This window comes from Lepus europaeus, chromosome 7, assembly GCF_033115175.1.
Source record: "Lepus europaeus isolate LE1 chromosome 7, mLepTim1.pri, whole genome shotgun sequence".
In the NCBI taxonomy this organism is placed as follows: Eukaryota; Metazoa; Chordata; class Mammalia; order Lagomorpha; family Leporidae; genus Lepus; species Lepus europaeus.
Window position 1 is genome coordinate 1,537,412 of NC_084833.1, and position 15,619 is coordinate 1,553,030.

At 69.5% G+C, this 15,619-nt stretch overlaps 1 protein-coding gene across 1 annotated transcript in view; it reads right to left on the bottom strand.

The window, feature by feature from the left end:
• LSP1 (lymphocyte specific protein 1) overlaps nt 1-15,619 on the bottom strand; it is a 29,050-nt gene that overhangs the window by 148 nt on the left and 13,283 nt on the right. The window contains exons 2-9 of the mRNA XM_062195656.1: nt 5,885-5,998; nt 4,137-4,295; nt 2,470-2,602; nt 2,135-2,221; nt 1,853-1,896; nt 1,611-1,692; nt 392-526; nt 71-148 (exon numbers count right to left, since the gene is read on the bottom strand). Coding sequence (XP_062051640.1) covers nt 71-148; nt 392-526; nt 1,611-1,692; nt 1,853-1,896; nt 2,135-2,221; nt 2,470-2,602; nt 4,137-4,295; nt 5,885-5,998 — 832 coding nt within the window. The remainder of the gene's footprint in view (nt 1-70; nt 149-391; nt 527-1,610; nt 1,693-1,852; nt 1,897-2,134; nt 2,222-2,469; nt 2,603-4,136; nt 4,296-5,884; nt 5,999-15,619) is intronic.

Here is a 15,619-nt window from a genome sequence, read left to right on the forward strand (position 1 = left end):
CCAGGAGGCCCTCCCGGGTGCACACAGGGCAGCCCCTCCTTGCCCCCCCCCAGCTGCATTCAGACCCCACCTTCAGTGTAGACGAGGCCTTGGAGCCTTCCTTCTGCTCCCAGAAAGTCCTCTTGCTCATGTCTCCAGCCACAATGTCCTGGGTGCACAGGACAGGGCCGTCACCGGGGCGCTGGGCGCCCTGCTGGGCGTGAGCCCCCAGGGGAAGAGGCTACCGCCGACGAGAAGGGCCAGGCCAGCCCCCCCCCCCAGCTGGCCAGCGCTCTGCCCACCCTCACCTCGTCCCTGACGGCCCCACACTTGCGGTAGCACGGGCGCCCCTTGCAGCTCGAGCCCAGGCTCCGTCCCCCCGGGCCCAGCCCTGCCCCGGCAGGGGCCCTACCTTGCAGGAGGTGGCCTTGGCTGCAGACTGAGCCTGCAGCTCGCCTGTCTCCCACCGACTCTTGGTGCTGGCCACGGCCATGCTGGGCAGCTCTATGGAGGTCTGGCGGGCTAGCCTGGGGGTCCGGCCAGCAGTCTGCAGAGAAAACAGGGCTGGGTGGCTTGGGTGGCTTTGGTGGCAGGCCACCATGGGACACAGGGGAGCCAGCGTAGGTGCTTTCCCAAGCCGGGGCCAGGCCAAGTACCCCACACGGCCTCCTGCCTTTGTCTGCACTTATGGGGCACACTCGTGGCATCTAAGGCAGAGGCTCCTGGCACGGGGCTGGAGGAACCTGGGCTGGATGAGGGCACTGAATGGCTAGAGGGTGTCGGCTGTGTGGAGGAGGGTAGGGGTGAGGGGTGTCGGCTGGGTGGAGGAGGGTAGGGGTGAGGGGTGTCGGCTGGGTGGAGGAGGGTAGGGGTGAGGGGTGTCGGCTGGGTGGAGGAGGGTAGGGGTGAGGGTGTCGGCTGGGTGGAGGAGGGTAGGGGTGAGGGTGTCGGCTGGGTGGAGGAGGGTAGGGGTGAGGGTGTCGGCTGGGTGGAGGAGGGTAGGGGTGAGGGTGTCGGCTGGGTGGAGGAGGGTAGGGGTGAGGGTGTCGGCTGGGTGGAGGAGGGTAGGGGTGAGGGTGTCGGCTGGGTGGAGGAGGGTAGGGGTGAGGGTGTCGGCTGGGTGGAGGAGGGTAGGGGTGAGGGGTGTCGGCTGGATAGCAATGGAGGCTGAATAGAGGGGCACTGGCTGTGTGGAGGAGTGGGCGTTGATGGGAGTGGATGGGAGCACAGTGCTGAAATGAGTCGGTGTGGGGCAGTGAGTGGACGGAGGGCACCACTCGGAGGGGCCTGGGCTGGCAGGGAGCCTGGCAGCAGGATGAAGGGCCGTTGCCCGGCCGAGAGGGTGCTGGCCGGCTGGGGCTGTGTCGGGGGCACGGGCAGAGGTGGGCTGCAAGAGTTGGGCCGATGGAGCAGCGTGGATGGGGTGATGTTTGTGGGTGAAGTGTTGCTTGGACGGAGCGAGCCCCGACGGAGGGGACGGGGACTGGTTGGCTGCAGGGGCGTGGGAGGGATGTTTGGTGGAAGGGGAGACCCTGGGGGGCCGGGGTTGGTCAGATGGAAGGCTCTGCTAGGTGGAGCGACCGTGCGCGAGTGCGGACGGGGAGGGGCAGCACAGGGGACCCCGGGCGTACCTCCACGGCCTGGGTGTACTGCTCCAGCCGCTCGTCAATCCTGGCGATGGGCAAGGTGGGCTGGGCCTTCCTCGGGCTGCTGCTGGAGGGGGCAAGGGGCAAGCCTCATGTCCCCCGAGTCCTCCCGTGCACCCCGAGTGCGCCCCGAGCCTGTCCTGGATCCGCCCAGGTGCCCTCCCTCGCACTGCCCCCCTGCCCCTCTCTGGAGAAGGTTGAGCTCTGGGCTTGGAGTGCCGTCCAACCTCTTCTCCACGGAGCGGCTCAGGGACTCGGTCCTGTCGACGAGCTGTGGGTGGAGGGAGCACAGAGGCGTGGGGGGTGGAACCAGAGCAAGGCCGTCGCCCCAACTCCCCAGCGCTCCCCGTTCCCATGTCCCGGGGGGTCCTGAGAGCTGGGCCCTGGTGGGGGCTGGGGGAGCAGCGGGCAGCACACAGTACAGGCCCCTGTCCTCCCAGGGCCGCTCGCAGGCTGGGCTGGGCCAGAGGTGGGAGGGGGCAGGGGAACAGGCCCTGGACTTGACCTACTTTGCCTGTGGGGCTCAGGGGCGGTGAGCACGGCTCGTCGGGTGCCTCTGCAGGCGAGGGGCTGGGCGTCCGGGGCTGCTGACCCTCCTGGTGGCGGCAATGAGAGCCCATGCTGACCCGGGGCCACCTCTGGGGGCCCTCCTTCCCTGCCCGGGGTCTGTGGGAGTGGAAACTTTCCCACCCTGGGCCCCAGCTCCTGGCTGGCCTGGGCCCGGCCTCAGGGGAGCGTCCCCTGATCACGGGGCAAGGATTTGCTCAGGGGCCTCTGGCCTCACCCTCCCACCCCCACCCCAGGAAGGGGCTGCAGAGCCCAGAGCCCGGGGCACAGCGGTCACCTCTGCCCCATCAGCCTCCGCCACCCCTGGGTTGCATGGACGCGTGTCCCCTGGGCCCGGCCCCTGCTGGCTCAGACTCAGCCCCTCCAGGTGGTCCTCGGCTTGACTCACTTCGCCACCGTCCTGCAGGGGCCTAGTGGGTGGAGAGGGAGGCAGAGTTCACACGGGGCCGTGAGATGGCTTGGTCCCTTTCCCAAGCCTCGATTTCCCAACTCTACAATGGAGGCAATCAGACCAGCCGAGTGCCGCCGGGTCCTGGGACCCCAGCCTCTCTGGGCCTCCGTGTTGAGGCTGGACACCCCTCCCGAACGGCAGCCACTGCCCCGACCTCCCCGGGCAGCTCTCTGCCGACCAAGGGGCACAGGCCCAGAGGCAGGCTGCAGCCCCCAGGCCCGCCCCAGGCTGTGCTGTTGCCCGGGCTGCTGGCCCTGCTCACTGTGGGGGCACGGGGCTCAGTGGGAGTGAGTGAGGGTCTGTGGGCGTTCAGGGGGTAGGTGGGCTGGGGGACGAGGCCAGGGCAGTGTGGGGAGGGGCAGACCTCCGGCCTCGGGGCGGGGAGCCCTGCCTCTGAGCGGGACTGAGATGGAGAGGAAGCTGGGGCTTCTGGCATTTTCCATGATTTCAGGCTTCTTGGTGCCTGTGCCAGCCAAGACCCAGGCCCAGCCCGCCCAAGGTGGGCCGGGGTCGGAGCCAGCGGCAGCCACATGGGCAGGCCCAGCATGGCTGGGGGTGGGGAGCGGAGGCGGGAGAGCCGGGCTCACGCAGTGTCAAAGTGCCCCCTGCTGTCTCTAGGGAGCAGCGCAGGGCTCCGGGCTCGGGGAGGCCGGCGGCGGAGGGGGCAGCTCGGAGTTGGGGGGTGGGGGTGGGCAGGGGGCTGCCCTGCTTAGAAACGCTGGGCATGTGGGCCCCTCGAGGGCAGGAGGGGAAACTGGGGTCCGGGCCCCAAGAAGCCGTTGGCTCTAGAGGAGTGGAGCTGCTAGTAGGGTGGAGAGGGAGGACTTGGCCAGCGCTCCAGGCCGGCTTAGGGGCCTCTGAGAGGCCCGGAGGCCCCCAGATCAGCCAGGGGCTGCGGCCCCCTCCAGGCCAAGGGGGCCCCGGAGCTCCTAGCCCAGCGCGCCAGAGCAAGGCTGCGACCCCCACTGCCCAGGCCCAGCAGGGCCCCCGTGGCCCACAGGCCTCGGAGAGCGGCTCTCTCGTGAGAGGGGGGTGTGTGGGATGTGTCAAGGTGAGGCCCCTCCCCCACCCTGGCCGCCAGGTTCAGACAGCACGCACGTCCACACATCTGGAAAGCGTGTCCCCCTGCCGGCCCGCGGCCTGCACATCTGGAAATACCTGCTCCCCTCCGTGGGAATGGAGTCCAGCCAGCCCCGAGGGAGGAAGGGGCGGGCGGCCGGGGGCTGTGGGCCTCCATGACGTAAGTGGGCTGCAGCTGCGGGCTGGCGTGGCCGGGGGCCCTGGGGAGCCCAGGAATGAGGCTTCCTCACCGCCCCCCCCGCAGCCCCCTCGCCGGCCGCCCTGCAGTCTAGCTCTCTTCCTCCCTTCCCTCCCTCTGCCCCTGTCACGGCCGCGGGGACGTTTTGGGGGGCTGGCTGGGGAGGGGGAGTGCAGGCCGCGGCTCAGACGCAGGAGGGGAGCCCCTGCCCAGACTCCAGCCCACCCCCACTTGCCTGCTCTGCTCCTGCTCCTGCTCCGGGCTCTCGCCCTGAGCAGGGTCCCCACTGTCCGAGCTCCCCGACGACTGCTGCCGCCGCTCGGGCTTCTGGGCCCAGTCGCTGAAGCCCTCGTCCTCGTCCGGCTCTGGGGCCTGCGGGGGCTTCAGGCCAAGGCTGGAAGTGCAGGGAGATCGGCTGGGTCCTGCGTGGGGCTCACTGCCCAAGCCCCCCGCCAGGACCCTGGGCTCCGGTGTGGGGCACCTCGTCGGCCTCAGAGGCGGCTCCGCGGGCAGGGCCATGTCTCTGTCAAGACTGGAGAGCCCCTGAGGACAGACCTGTGCCTCCCCTATCAGCCCAAGACTCTCTGAGGGTGGACATGAGCCTCCTCCATCAGTCTAAGGCTTCCTGAAGGCAGGGCTGTGCCTCCCCCATCAGTCTGGGTCTCTGTAAGAGTAGTGTTGGGCCTCCACCATTGGCCTGATTCTCTGAGAACAGAGCTGTGCCTCCCCCATCAGTCTGGGGCTCCCTGAGGGCATGGCTGCACATTCTCAGTTGGTCTAGGGCTCCCTGGAGCAGGCCTGTGCCTCCTCCATCAGTCTAGGGCTCCCCAAGAGTAGGACTATGCCTCTCCCATCCATCTAGGGCTCCCTGGAGCAGGGTTGTGCCTCCACCATTAGTCTGGGGCTCCCTGAGGGCAGGGCTGTGCCTCCTCCATCAGTCTGGGTCTCTGTAAGAGTACCATTGTGCCTCTACCTTCAGTCCAGCGCTGCCTAGGAGCAGGGCTGTGCCTCTGCCATCATCCTGCCTCTCTGAGAGCGATGCCTTGCCTCCCCCATCTGTCTGGGGCTCCCTGAGGGCGAGGCTGTGCCTCCTCCAGGAGTCTAGGGCTTCCCAAGGGTAGGACTATACCTCTCCCATCAGACTAGGGCTCCCTAGGAGCAGGGTTGTGCCTCCCCCATCTGTCTGGGAACCCCTGAGGGTGAGGCTGTGCCTCCTCCAGGAGTCTAGGGCTTCCCAAGGGTAGGACTATACCTCTCCCGTCAGTCTAGGGCTCCCTAGGAGCAGGGTTGTGCCTCCCCCATCCATCTGGGGCTCCCTGAAGGCAGGGCTGTGCCTTCTCCGGCAGTGTGGGGAGAACACGCCTGTACCCCCAGTCTGGCTGGGGTCCCAAGGCTGCCCCGGCCTCCTCGGTGCCCCCACGGCTTGGGGCAAGCCGGGGCCGTGCAGGGCTCCGAGGCTGGGCGCCCGTGGGCCAAGCAGAGGCCGTGACCGCTGCAGCGCCCCGCCCCGCCCCAAGCTGCTGACTTGAGAAAATGGAGCAGAGTGGGGCCTGGGGGGAGGGGAGCATTATTGGAAAAACAGCCCAGCCCAGCCGCGGGGCCCTGGGCCCAGGGAGGAAACGCGGCGGCCCGTGGCCGCCAACTTGGACGTGGCGCCCGTGAGTCACTGGCAGCGGGGAGCTCGGGCCCCTCAGCTGGGGTCAGCGGCCGTCCAAGCACAGGCTGGGACCACGTCGGCATCCAGAGCCTGAGTCAGAGCCCAGGGGGCGGGCGGGCGAGGCCTGGTGGTCGCACGGCTCTGCAGCCCCTCCCGGGAAGCACACAGTGGTCAGGGTCGCCCAGGGCTGGTGACCATCTCTGAGCACACCCCCCCACGCTGCCCTGTGCTGGCTCAGGCCCCTCGGTCCCATCCTGTTGCTGGGACCCCTCTCTGCCCAGGCATGGGGCTGCAGGAAGTGGGGGTCGTGGCCCTGGGGGGCTTACGGGATCTCCTGCTCCGGGGCCTGGCCGGCTGTGTGGTGGTCCTGGGCCTGCAGCTGCTGCAGGGGCTCACAGGCAGGCTCCTCCTCATCCTCTGCACCCCACTGAGTGGTGAGCCTGGGGGCACAGGGGGACAGTCAGGCCCCAGCCGGCACAAGGGGCCACCTGCACCCCAACAGGCTTGCTGGGGCCACGTGCCGAGGACGGAGGACAAACCCTGCCCCTGGCCGGGTGGCCAGGCCTCAGTTTACCCATCTCCAAAACAGAGGCCATGTGAGACGGGTGGGAAGGCGGCCTCTGGCTCCGGGGGGTGGTCCCAGGGTGACCCGGATGGAGGTCTGAGGAAGCCCCGCACCCCGTGGACACGAGGACGTGTGGCTGCTGGCATTACAGGGAGAGCTGACCTTGGCCAGCCGAGCCCGAGCAGCCTGGGCTGGGGACGTTGCGACCAGTGGGGAGGGGGCAGATGGGCTGAGAGGAGCAGCCACTCCCACCCTTAGCTTAGATGAAAACCAGGCACTTGCCCCTCACTCACAGGGCCCCGGGGCGGGGGCCTGTGCAGCACCCCCACCCTTAGCTCAGCGCCTCGCGGACGCTCCCTGGGCCGTTTCAGAGATGAGAAGACCGAGACAACAGCCCCAACTGGGCACAGCCATCCTGAGACCTGACCCAACTCGTCCACTGGTGCCCATCCCCCAGAGCCAGAGCCCAGGGCTAGGGTCTCTCCTCCTCGGGGTCTCCATCTCTCCGGCCCGTGTCCGCCGCGTGACCCCGCGGCTGGCTCCCCGCCGGGCCTCCGGCCCCCTGGCCAGGCCGTGTTGCAACACACGATCTGTCTCTCTCTCTCGGGTCTCCCCTAAGCCTCACAGATGAAAACCAGGCGTCCTCACGGGCCCGAGGCCAAGGGCTGGCTCCCCCACTGCTGCCACGTGGGGCTCCAGCTGCAGGGCCTCCGCTTCTACCTCCGCACCCCCCCCACCCCTACCCCCAACCGAGTCTGCAGCCCGGGCCCAGGACGGCAGACCCTCCCTCCTGTTCTCGTGCCCTGCCCCACGCACGGGGAGAAGCCGGGCTTCCTGCGTGTACAGCCCTCGGCCGGGCTGGGGGCCGTGGGGCCGGGGAGGCAGAGCTGGGGGGCTCCTGGGGCTGCAGCTGAGGCCTGCAGGCAGGGCCGTGCCCCCACGTGTGCCGGCAGCCCACCAAGCGCAGGGACCCCCTTCGGAGGGGCCAACCTGGCCACTCTGCTCCCCGGACTGAGTCTCTGTGTGTCTGCACCCACGCGTGTCTAAGTCTGCAGAAGTCCTGGAGTGTGCACACGTGTGTGTGCAGGTACCCAGAGGGCCATGGGCTCCCTGTGGGGGCTCCCTCCTGCTCTTGGTACCCCAGGGGCCATGGTAAGCAGCAGGGAGCACTGAGACCCCAGCTCACACCCAACACGCGAGCCCACGAGGGAGCCGGAGCCCGGCCCAGAGCGCACACATGTGCACACGGGGCAGGAGCAGGCACAGCCCACTCACACCCACCCACATGCGCCCGTGTGCGTTCACGCCCGCACCCACACACGCACACACACACCTCTGATGTGTGTTCATACATGCTCACGCTGTCACTCGTGAGTTCACACACGTGCACACAGGTTCCGTCACAGACACATGCGCACATTTCTCACACGCTCACACAAGTGCTCACACGCGGGCTGAAGCACGTAGGCTCACGGTGCCTCCTCACACGTGTCCATGCGTGCTTGTACACACCTCACACACACAATTTACATGCTCTCACACACGTGCATACGCACTCACGACTTGCTGTCACACATACACTCGCAACACCCACCCCCCACACATGTGCACACAGCACTTACACACACTGACACACGTGTTCATACACAGATGCCGCGTGCATGAGCAGATCTGGACCTGGGAGGGGCTCACGGCAGGTCGGGACCCTCCTATAACGCCACCCTGTGGGGCTGGGGCCTCCGACTCGGCCCCAGCCTGGGGCACGGCCTCCGAGACCCCCGGCCGCCTGCCCCTGCTGGGGGAACCAGCCCAGCTCCCAGCCCCAAGGGCAGTTCAGCGGCCCCTCTGCCAAGGACGTGGGGGACAGGACCGGAGGGTCTCCTGGTGCTCCCCCCTCAAATGCCACGCAGAGCAGCAGCCCGTGGGGCCCCCAGCTGCTGACCTAGCAGCCTGGGGACCAGGCGGCCTCTGGCCCCGTCCCTGCCTCCTCCCTCCCTGCCTGCCCCAGGATGTGAGTCATGCGGCCCCCTCCCCATGACCTCACCCCCTCACTATTCCACAGCTGGGCCCCGTTCTGGGAACTGAAAGGGGGGCGGCTCTCTTGGGGTGGGGTGGGGGCCTCTGGCCTGGGAAAGGCGCCCCCCGGCCAGCGGCCCAGACCCTTGGCGCGCACAGTGGTGCTGTCAGGCTCTGGCCCCGCGCGGCCGGTGCAGCTGTGAGGGATTTGCTGTTCCTGTGCAAATGCAATTAGGCCATTTCCTGTGTCTGCTCTGGCTCCGCGCAGCCCCGGGCTCAGCCCGAGGGGCCGGGCTGGGGGCTGTGTGCCCTGGCGCCCTCACAGGCCTGGGGTCCGCCCTGGGGCCCGTTCCCACGCAGGGTCACCACCAAACCCCAGCCCGGCTCCTGCCCCCTGCACCCCAGGCCCTCCAAGGCAAGGGGTGGGCGTCCTGGGCTGGCCCCCGCGGTGCGGGGCGGGGGAGGGGGCTCCACAAGGGGCTGCAGCCCTCAGTCCCGTCCCAACCCTGCCCCCCACTGGTGGCTTCTGCAATGGCCCCAGCAGCTCAGCTCCAAGGCGGTGTGTGTGTGTGTGTGGGGGGGGTGGCAGGCGGCACGGGGCCCCACCAGCCACCGTGTCTCAGTCCCGTGGGGTGCCGGCCTCCCTTGGGTTCTCGCGCACCGTGGCCGGGGAGGACACTCGTCCCTCAAGGGTTCGCGAAGCCCTTGAGTAAGGCCCAGGGCAGGGGAGGAAAGATGGTGTCTCCCAGAGGGGAGAGGCCCCTCATGCGCTCCCAGCATGAGGGCAGAGCGCGGGTCCGGTGGGGAGCTGGGGGCAGTGGCTGCACCCCACGGCTCTGGGCGCCACCCGAGAGGGGCCACCAGGCCCCAGGGTTGCACAGGGCAGGAGTCCTACCTATCTCTGGGGAGGGGGCAGCCCAGGGAGGGGCCACAGGTGTGGCTCTGCCCTGATGAGGCACCTCGGGGGCACCGTGTGGGCAGGCCAGCGGCGAGGGGGGGGGAGGGCAGAGCCCTGGGGATGGGCTGGATGCCCACAGACAAGACCCCAGCCCCGCTGCCCAGGGAGCTGCCTGCATGGGCAGAGCTGACCTAGAACCCAGATCCCAAGGAGGAGCCAGAAAAGTGGGGCTGGGGCCGAGGTGCGAGGAGGGGTCCCTGTGGCCCGGGGGACCCCGGCAGGCCCTCGCCGGGTCAGGAGCAAGCCCTGGCTGTGCTGGGGAGGCAGTGCAGCTGGAGGGGTGGGGCCCAGGGGCACGGAGCGGGCTCAGGGCAGAACAGAGGTGAACCAACAGGCTGGCCATGGGGGACGGGGACAGGGACATCGGAGCCCAGCACTGCCCTGGGTCCAGCCGTGTGAGAGGCAGAGTGTGGGTCTTGGACTTGGGGGAGACACCGGGACCAGCCTGGGCGCCGCTGCCCTCGGGGAGGGGACAGGGAGTTGGCTCAGCACGAGGCCGCCTACCCTGGGTGGGGGATGACCTCGGAGAGACCCTGAGGGTGGCAACCTGTCAGGCTCAGAGGTGACCAAGGGCAGCTGGGCTGGGGACAAAGGAAGCTGTGGCCTTGGCCAGCGTCACCCCAGCCCCAGGGCGCCTCCCCAGCTCAGCGGTGCTCCCTTGGTGGGTGGAAGACATGTGGGGGGCACAAGAACGGGAGTTCCCATCGCCTCACCCCCAGCCTCTGGCCTCCTGCACACTCAGGCAGCCCCTGGGCCTTGGGCTGCGCCGGCCGACCTGTGGGAGGTGCCCAGCCCTGCCTGAATGCAGGAGGTGCTGCCACGCGGCACATGGGGCTGGGGCAGACTTGGGGGGGTCTGGGACTGCCCCTGGGGGGACCAGGATGAGGCCACACCCAGGAGGAGGGGTGTGGAGGCCAAAATCCTGGGCCTCCTGGGGGGCTAGCTCGATCTGGGGAAGCAGGGGCGGGGCTCTGGGGGGAGTAGGCCCCGGGGTAACCAGTGGTGAGACCCCAGCCTTGGCCTCCATCCAGCTGGGAAAGGAGGCGACCGCCCTCACCAGCCGGATAAGAGATGAGACCCTCAGAGAGCAGGACCAGCTTTTGGGATCACATCTGGGAGGGCTCCCCGGAGGAGGGGGGGCACTTGAGCCCAGTCAGCAGCTGGCTTCACTCAGAGCCACGGGGCACAGACAGGGGGGCGGGCGGTGCTTGCTGCAGGGGTGGGGGGTGGCCTGCGCCTCCAGGACACCCAGCCCCGCCCCGGGGTAAGAGAAACTGGCTGGGGAGGGAAGCCCTGCCAAGGCTGAGCCTCCCCCGCCCCATCCCGCGGGGAGGAGGCGCTGTGTGACCTGGGCAGGCGGTCATCCCCCAGGTAGAGGGACAGCAGCCTGGTCAGGAAGCTCCCCACCCCCTCCTCGCCCCCAGCCCCATCTGCACAACACAAGAGACCCCCCCACACACCCATCTTCCTCTGTGGGGCCGTGCGTGGGGGGTCTCGTTGAGGGACCTCCATCAGAACCCCCAAAGCCAAGACCCCTCTAGGGCTACGTCCTGCAGTCCACTCCCCCCCCACCGGCCCCACTGCCCAGAGCTCAGCCGCTGAGGGGCCTCCGGGGGAGGGGCCGCCCCTGCCCAGGCCCCTCCCCTGTCCCTGGCTGGATCGGCCGTCCCACCTCCCGCCCCTGCTGGCTCAGGCAGACAGCCTCCATCACCAGTGGCCCACCACGGGGCCCCTCACCCCACCTGCACTTCCCAGGGCAAGGGGCCCGTGGGCCCCGCCCACCAGCTCCCTTGCCACTCAGCGCCTGCCCTGTTTGTGTAGCCGTGCCCAGGGTCTCTCCACTGGGGAGGGGGCTGACATCCCAGCGTCTCCACGGCTCCAGGCCGGCCTGCCAGGGCCCTGTGCCGCCCCTCCCCCTCCTTCCCTGGCACCTGATCTCCCCAGGTGCTGGGGGCCCACCCTCGGGGGAACGTTCCGGCCTGCCCTGACGCACCCACCCAGGGGGGCCCCTCTTCCCAGGGAGGGAGGGCCCAGCAGGAAGTCTGCTCTGAGCACCAGCTGTGTGGCACCTGGAGTCGCAGTGGGCGGGTCCAGGCCGGGGCCCAGGGGAAGGGCACCCCTCCCCGCCCCTCGGCTGCAGCCCGGGTGGCAGCACACCCCCTCCCCCACCTGCCCCACCTGAGCGAGGTCAGGATACCCCACCTCCTCCAGGCCCAAGCCCACTCCCCCCAGCCCCCACCGGGTGTTGCCCGTCTGCCTGCCGCCCTCTCCAGGGTTAGCGCCCACTCTGCGGATGGGCAGGGGCCCATGCGTGGAGGCCCCAGAACCTGCTTCGTAGGAGCGCCCAGCGCCCCAGGCCCCAGCCCCTCGAAGACCCTGCGTTTGATCAGAAAATGGAGACGCCCCAACCTTGTTGGCGCAAGGCTTCCTGGGGCTCCTCAGAGGCGGGGCCTGGCCCCGTCCGTCCTGCCCTGCGCCTGCTGTCCCACTGACCAGCCTGTCACCTCCCCAGACTGCCGCCCTACCTCTTGTGACATGCTCCGTGGCAGCCTCCTCACCGGGGGCCGCAGCTCCTCTGCCCCCTGCGGCTCAGGTCGGCCTGCCCGGGGCGGGGGCCGGGGTCGCAGGTCAGGGCTGCCCTGCACTGGCTGCTCCTCCCCCACAGCCCGCTCCTGCAAGTTGCTGCCCCCCCGAGCCGCAGGGCGACGGGGCTGGGGGTGCCACCGACAGCACTCCGGGAGAGCCGGTGGCTCCCTCGGCGGAGCTGCTCCACCGAGCCTGGCCATGCTCCCGACGCAAGGCTTGGCACGCGCCCTGACACGCGACGGTGCTGGCGCCGGCTCGAGGCTCTGCCATCCTCCGCTCTCTCCTTCCTGGCCGGTCGTCCCCAGATCCGCCTCACACCCGCCAGCCCTGCTCACGGCCGCGGCCCTGCGCTGCCTCCCTGCGTGCAGCCATGGGCTCAGACCCGGCTGCCCACCTGGGGCCTGGCAGATCTGCCTGCATCCCACCGCCTGTCCCGCTCCTGGCCGCCGCCCGGACAGCCCCTGGCCCCAGACACAAGGGGATGTCCCTGCCTCCGGCTCTGAGCAGTCGGCACCCGCTGATGCCCCCCCACCCCCCCATTCCTGGGCATCCGGCGGAGCCCCGGGTACCCGGCCCGGTCGCCAGCCCCTCTTTGTGGCTCCCTTCGGAGCCCAGTGGGGCGGTCACTTCGGGGAGCTAGGGAGCTGGCGGCGGAACAGAGATCTGGGGCTCTGCCCAGGGCCAGCCCTCCCCCAACTGATGCTGCAGACCCCTGCCCACACCCTGAGACCCCTGCCCACCACTGAGCCTGGCGAGAGGGGGAAAAGGCCAGCCGCCGTGGGCTGTGGGAGACCCAGGTGGACGTCTGGCCGACACAGCTGAGGTCCACGGCCCTGCCTGGTCCTCTGCCTGTGAACCATGGCACCGGCACCTGGATGGTGGCAGCACGACCCGCAGCACCGAGGACAAGCACACCGAGACTCCCAGCCGCCCACCCCTGGGAACGGGGCACGGGGGGATCAGGTTGGGGCCCCTGGGGGAGTCTGGGGGCCCCCGGCCAGGGCCAGACCTCCCAGCGCCACCCAGGGCAGGGCCCCTGCTGCCGCCTCCGGTCTCCTGGGGTCTCTGCCTCCTTCCTCCCCTTTCTTCGCAACCCTGGCGCAGGGTCAGGTAGTGCCACCTCCACTCCTTTGGGTGCCCTTCCCGGCCTGGCGTCCCAGTAGTCCCCATCTGAGAGGGGACACGGGAGGTGCAGACCCCCACGTTCAGTGACGACAGCCCTGGCAGCCTCCCACCCCCGGCCCGGGGCCAGGTCTCTGCCTGTTGGTCTCTTGGCCACTTCCTGGTGGCCTCTCTCCCACCCAGCCCAGCCCTGCTCCCATCCCCGCCGCCTCGCCATCTCCTCTACTCCCTCGAGGGCCACAGCCCCAGCCCTGCACCCCCCCTCCTCCACAAGGGTCCTCCCTGCTGGTCGCAGCCACGCTGCCTCCCGGGGACACACGTCCTGCACACCCCACTCCGGAGGTCTGCCACGCAGCGCCTTCTCCCGGACCCCGGCTCCACCGCTGTGCCCACCTGTGCTCTGCTGGCCTTCGCGCTCAGCGCCGAGCTGCTGGAGCCGGACACGGTGCCTGGTGAGGCCGGGCCCCTCCAGCCGTCCTGGGAGGCCCAGGTGCCACCCTGGGGCTCCGGCAGGGCCGTGGGCGGCAGGCAAGTCCCCAGGTGCCCGCGGCACCCTGGCTGCCGCTTGCTCCCGATCTGCCCAGCTCTGATTCGTCAGCTGGGACTGCAGCCTGGACCTCAGCCCTCGGTGCTCCGGCCCTGACGCCCTGCCCAGGAGGCTGGACCACTCGGTCCCCGTGCCCCCTGCTGCCTGCTCGGCCGGGCTCCCGGGCAGGACGGGCTCTGGCCGACAGACCACCCGGGCCCTCGGCAGTGCCACCCGCCAGACGCCCGTCCCTGCCAGGGCGGGGGCCACCCCACCCTCGGGATCTCGGGTCTTGGGGGGAGGGGGCTGGGGGAGCCACGCCCCTTTGGACAGTGTGGTTTGGAGGCCTGGTTTCCCCAGCCCCTCCGGGGCCAGGCCAGCAGGCTGCCAGCCCTGGCTCCTACTGGCCACACCAGAGTCCCCCGAGCCTCCCAGCCTAGGCTGCTCCTCCCTGGGAGGCCGGCACGTGCCTCGCGTCCGCAGGCAGTCAGGTGCCCAGAGGGGCTCGTGCTGCCCAAGAGGTCTCGCCTGGAAGGCGCCATGAGGATGCCAGCCAGGGTGGACCCTCGGCCCGGCCTCTCTGCCCTGGGTCAGGCTGCGAGATACCCCCCACTCCCTGCAGATGCCAGCTTCCCCCACCCCCTGCCCTGGCAGGCCGCTAGGAGTGGGGGCCGCCACTGGAGGGGCAGCGTGCTGAGGCCCCCTGACCACCCCCCGCCCACGGGCCTGGCCTGAGGTGGGCCTGGGGAGAGCCCTGGCTCACACATGGGTGGGCAGGAGGCCGGGAAGATGGGGATCCCGGTGCTGGGAGGAGACAGGGCTTGGCACGGGGCCGGGGGGGGGGGATGTCGCCAGCCTAAAGCCTGTGCAGCCTGGAGGAAGTGGAGTCTGGGTGCTGCCGAGCCCCCAGCAGACACCACACTTGGAAGGAAGGGGCGGGCCGGGGATGACACACTCTCCCGCTGGCCCCAACCACGGATTTTAATGAGCTCCAACTGGATCCAATTGACACCCCGCCGCCACCAGTGCCAGCTCACCCCTCCCCAGCTTGCCACAGCAGACACAGCACCTGCCTGTGCAGCCCCCTCCCCCCGCCAGCCCTGCACCCTTAGGCTTCCCCGGGGGGGAGAGGGTTCTGGGGCAAAGCTGGTCCCCCCCTCTGCTGTGTGGCCATGGATTAGTCACTCAGCCTCTCTGAGCCTGGCTTCTCATCCGTCACTCAGGGACAGGCGCCTGTCTGCTGGGCTGGGCCGTGGGACAGATTCTGCAGAGACAGGAGCCACGGCCACAGCAGTGGGGGCGTCACTGTCCCAGGAGCAGCAAGGCCCGTGTCTGTGCGCATGTGGGCAAGGTGTGTGCCCACCCTGCCATTCTCAGCAAAGCTGGGTCCCTGCTGCCCGCCCCCTCCTCCATGCCGGAGTTCCCAGGGTGCTTAAAGGGACAGTCCCTTCACCCCGCCTACCTCCTGCCCAGGTCCTTGGCTCCACACTCCACCAGGCAGGTCTCTGAGTGTCCCCGCTTGTCTGGGCAGTAGCCCAGTGGCAGGACTGGACATGTGGCCAAAGCCACGGCCAGACGATGCTCGTGGCCGGGCCTCTCCAGCGTGTCCTGCCGCCTGCTCCCAGGCCTTCATCTTAAATGGTGCAGGTGGCCTGAGGGATGGGTCCCAGGTGCTGCACAACTCCCAGGCCACAGAGCTTCCTGGGGGACAAGAGGCTCCCCTGGGGACACATCCCAGCCGGGCTCCTTGTCCTGGGGGCCTGAGGCAGGCACGAGGCCTCTGCACAGGTGTGTGTGTGTGTGTGTGTGTGTGTGTAGGGTTTCCCGGTCACCTGGGAAGGTCCAAGTGAAGCCCAAGAACAGGCGACCCCAGGGGTCCAGGGCCCGGGTGCAAGGGGGCCTGCCAGGAGGGTCCACCTCCAGCCCTGGCTCTGCACTGACCCTGGAGCGGCACGGAGGTGGGGGCAGGACAGAGCTCGTTCGCTCGCTCTCTCCCCATGTCGGCACAGCAAGCTGGAGCTGGGGCACCGGGCTGCCCCACACCCCAGCTCTCCTATGTTGCAGCACCATGAAGACCCTGAGAGTCCGGCCGGTGCGCCCCACGCCAGGCTGGCACAGGAGGCAGGGAGAAGCCAAGGCAGGCACCTGAAGGAAGCTGCCGACTGGGGAGCCTTAAGGGCCTGGAAGCGCTGGGGAGGAGGAAGGGCACTGCAGACGGCTCGGAGAGAAGCGATCAGGGCCCACGCTCGGGGCAGCGCCCCTGGCCCTGAGCTTGCCAGGCAGGTGTC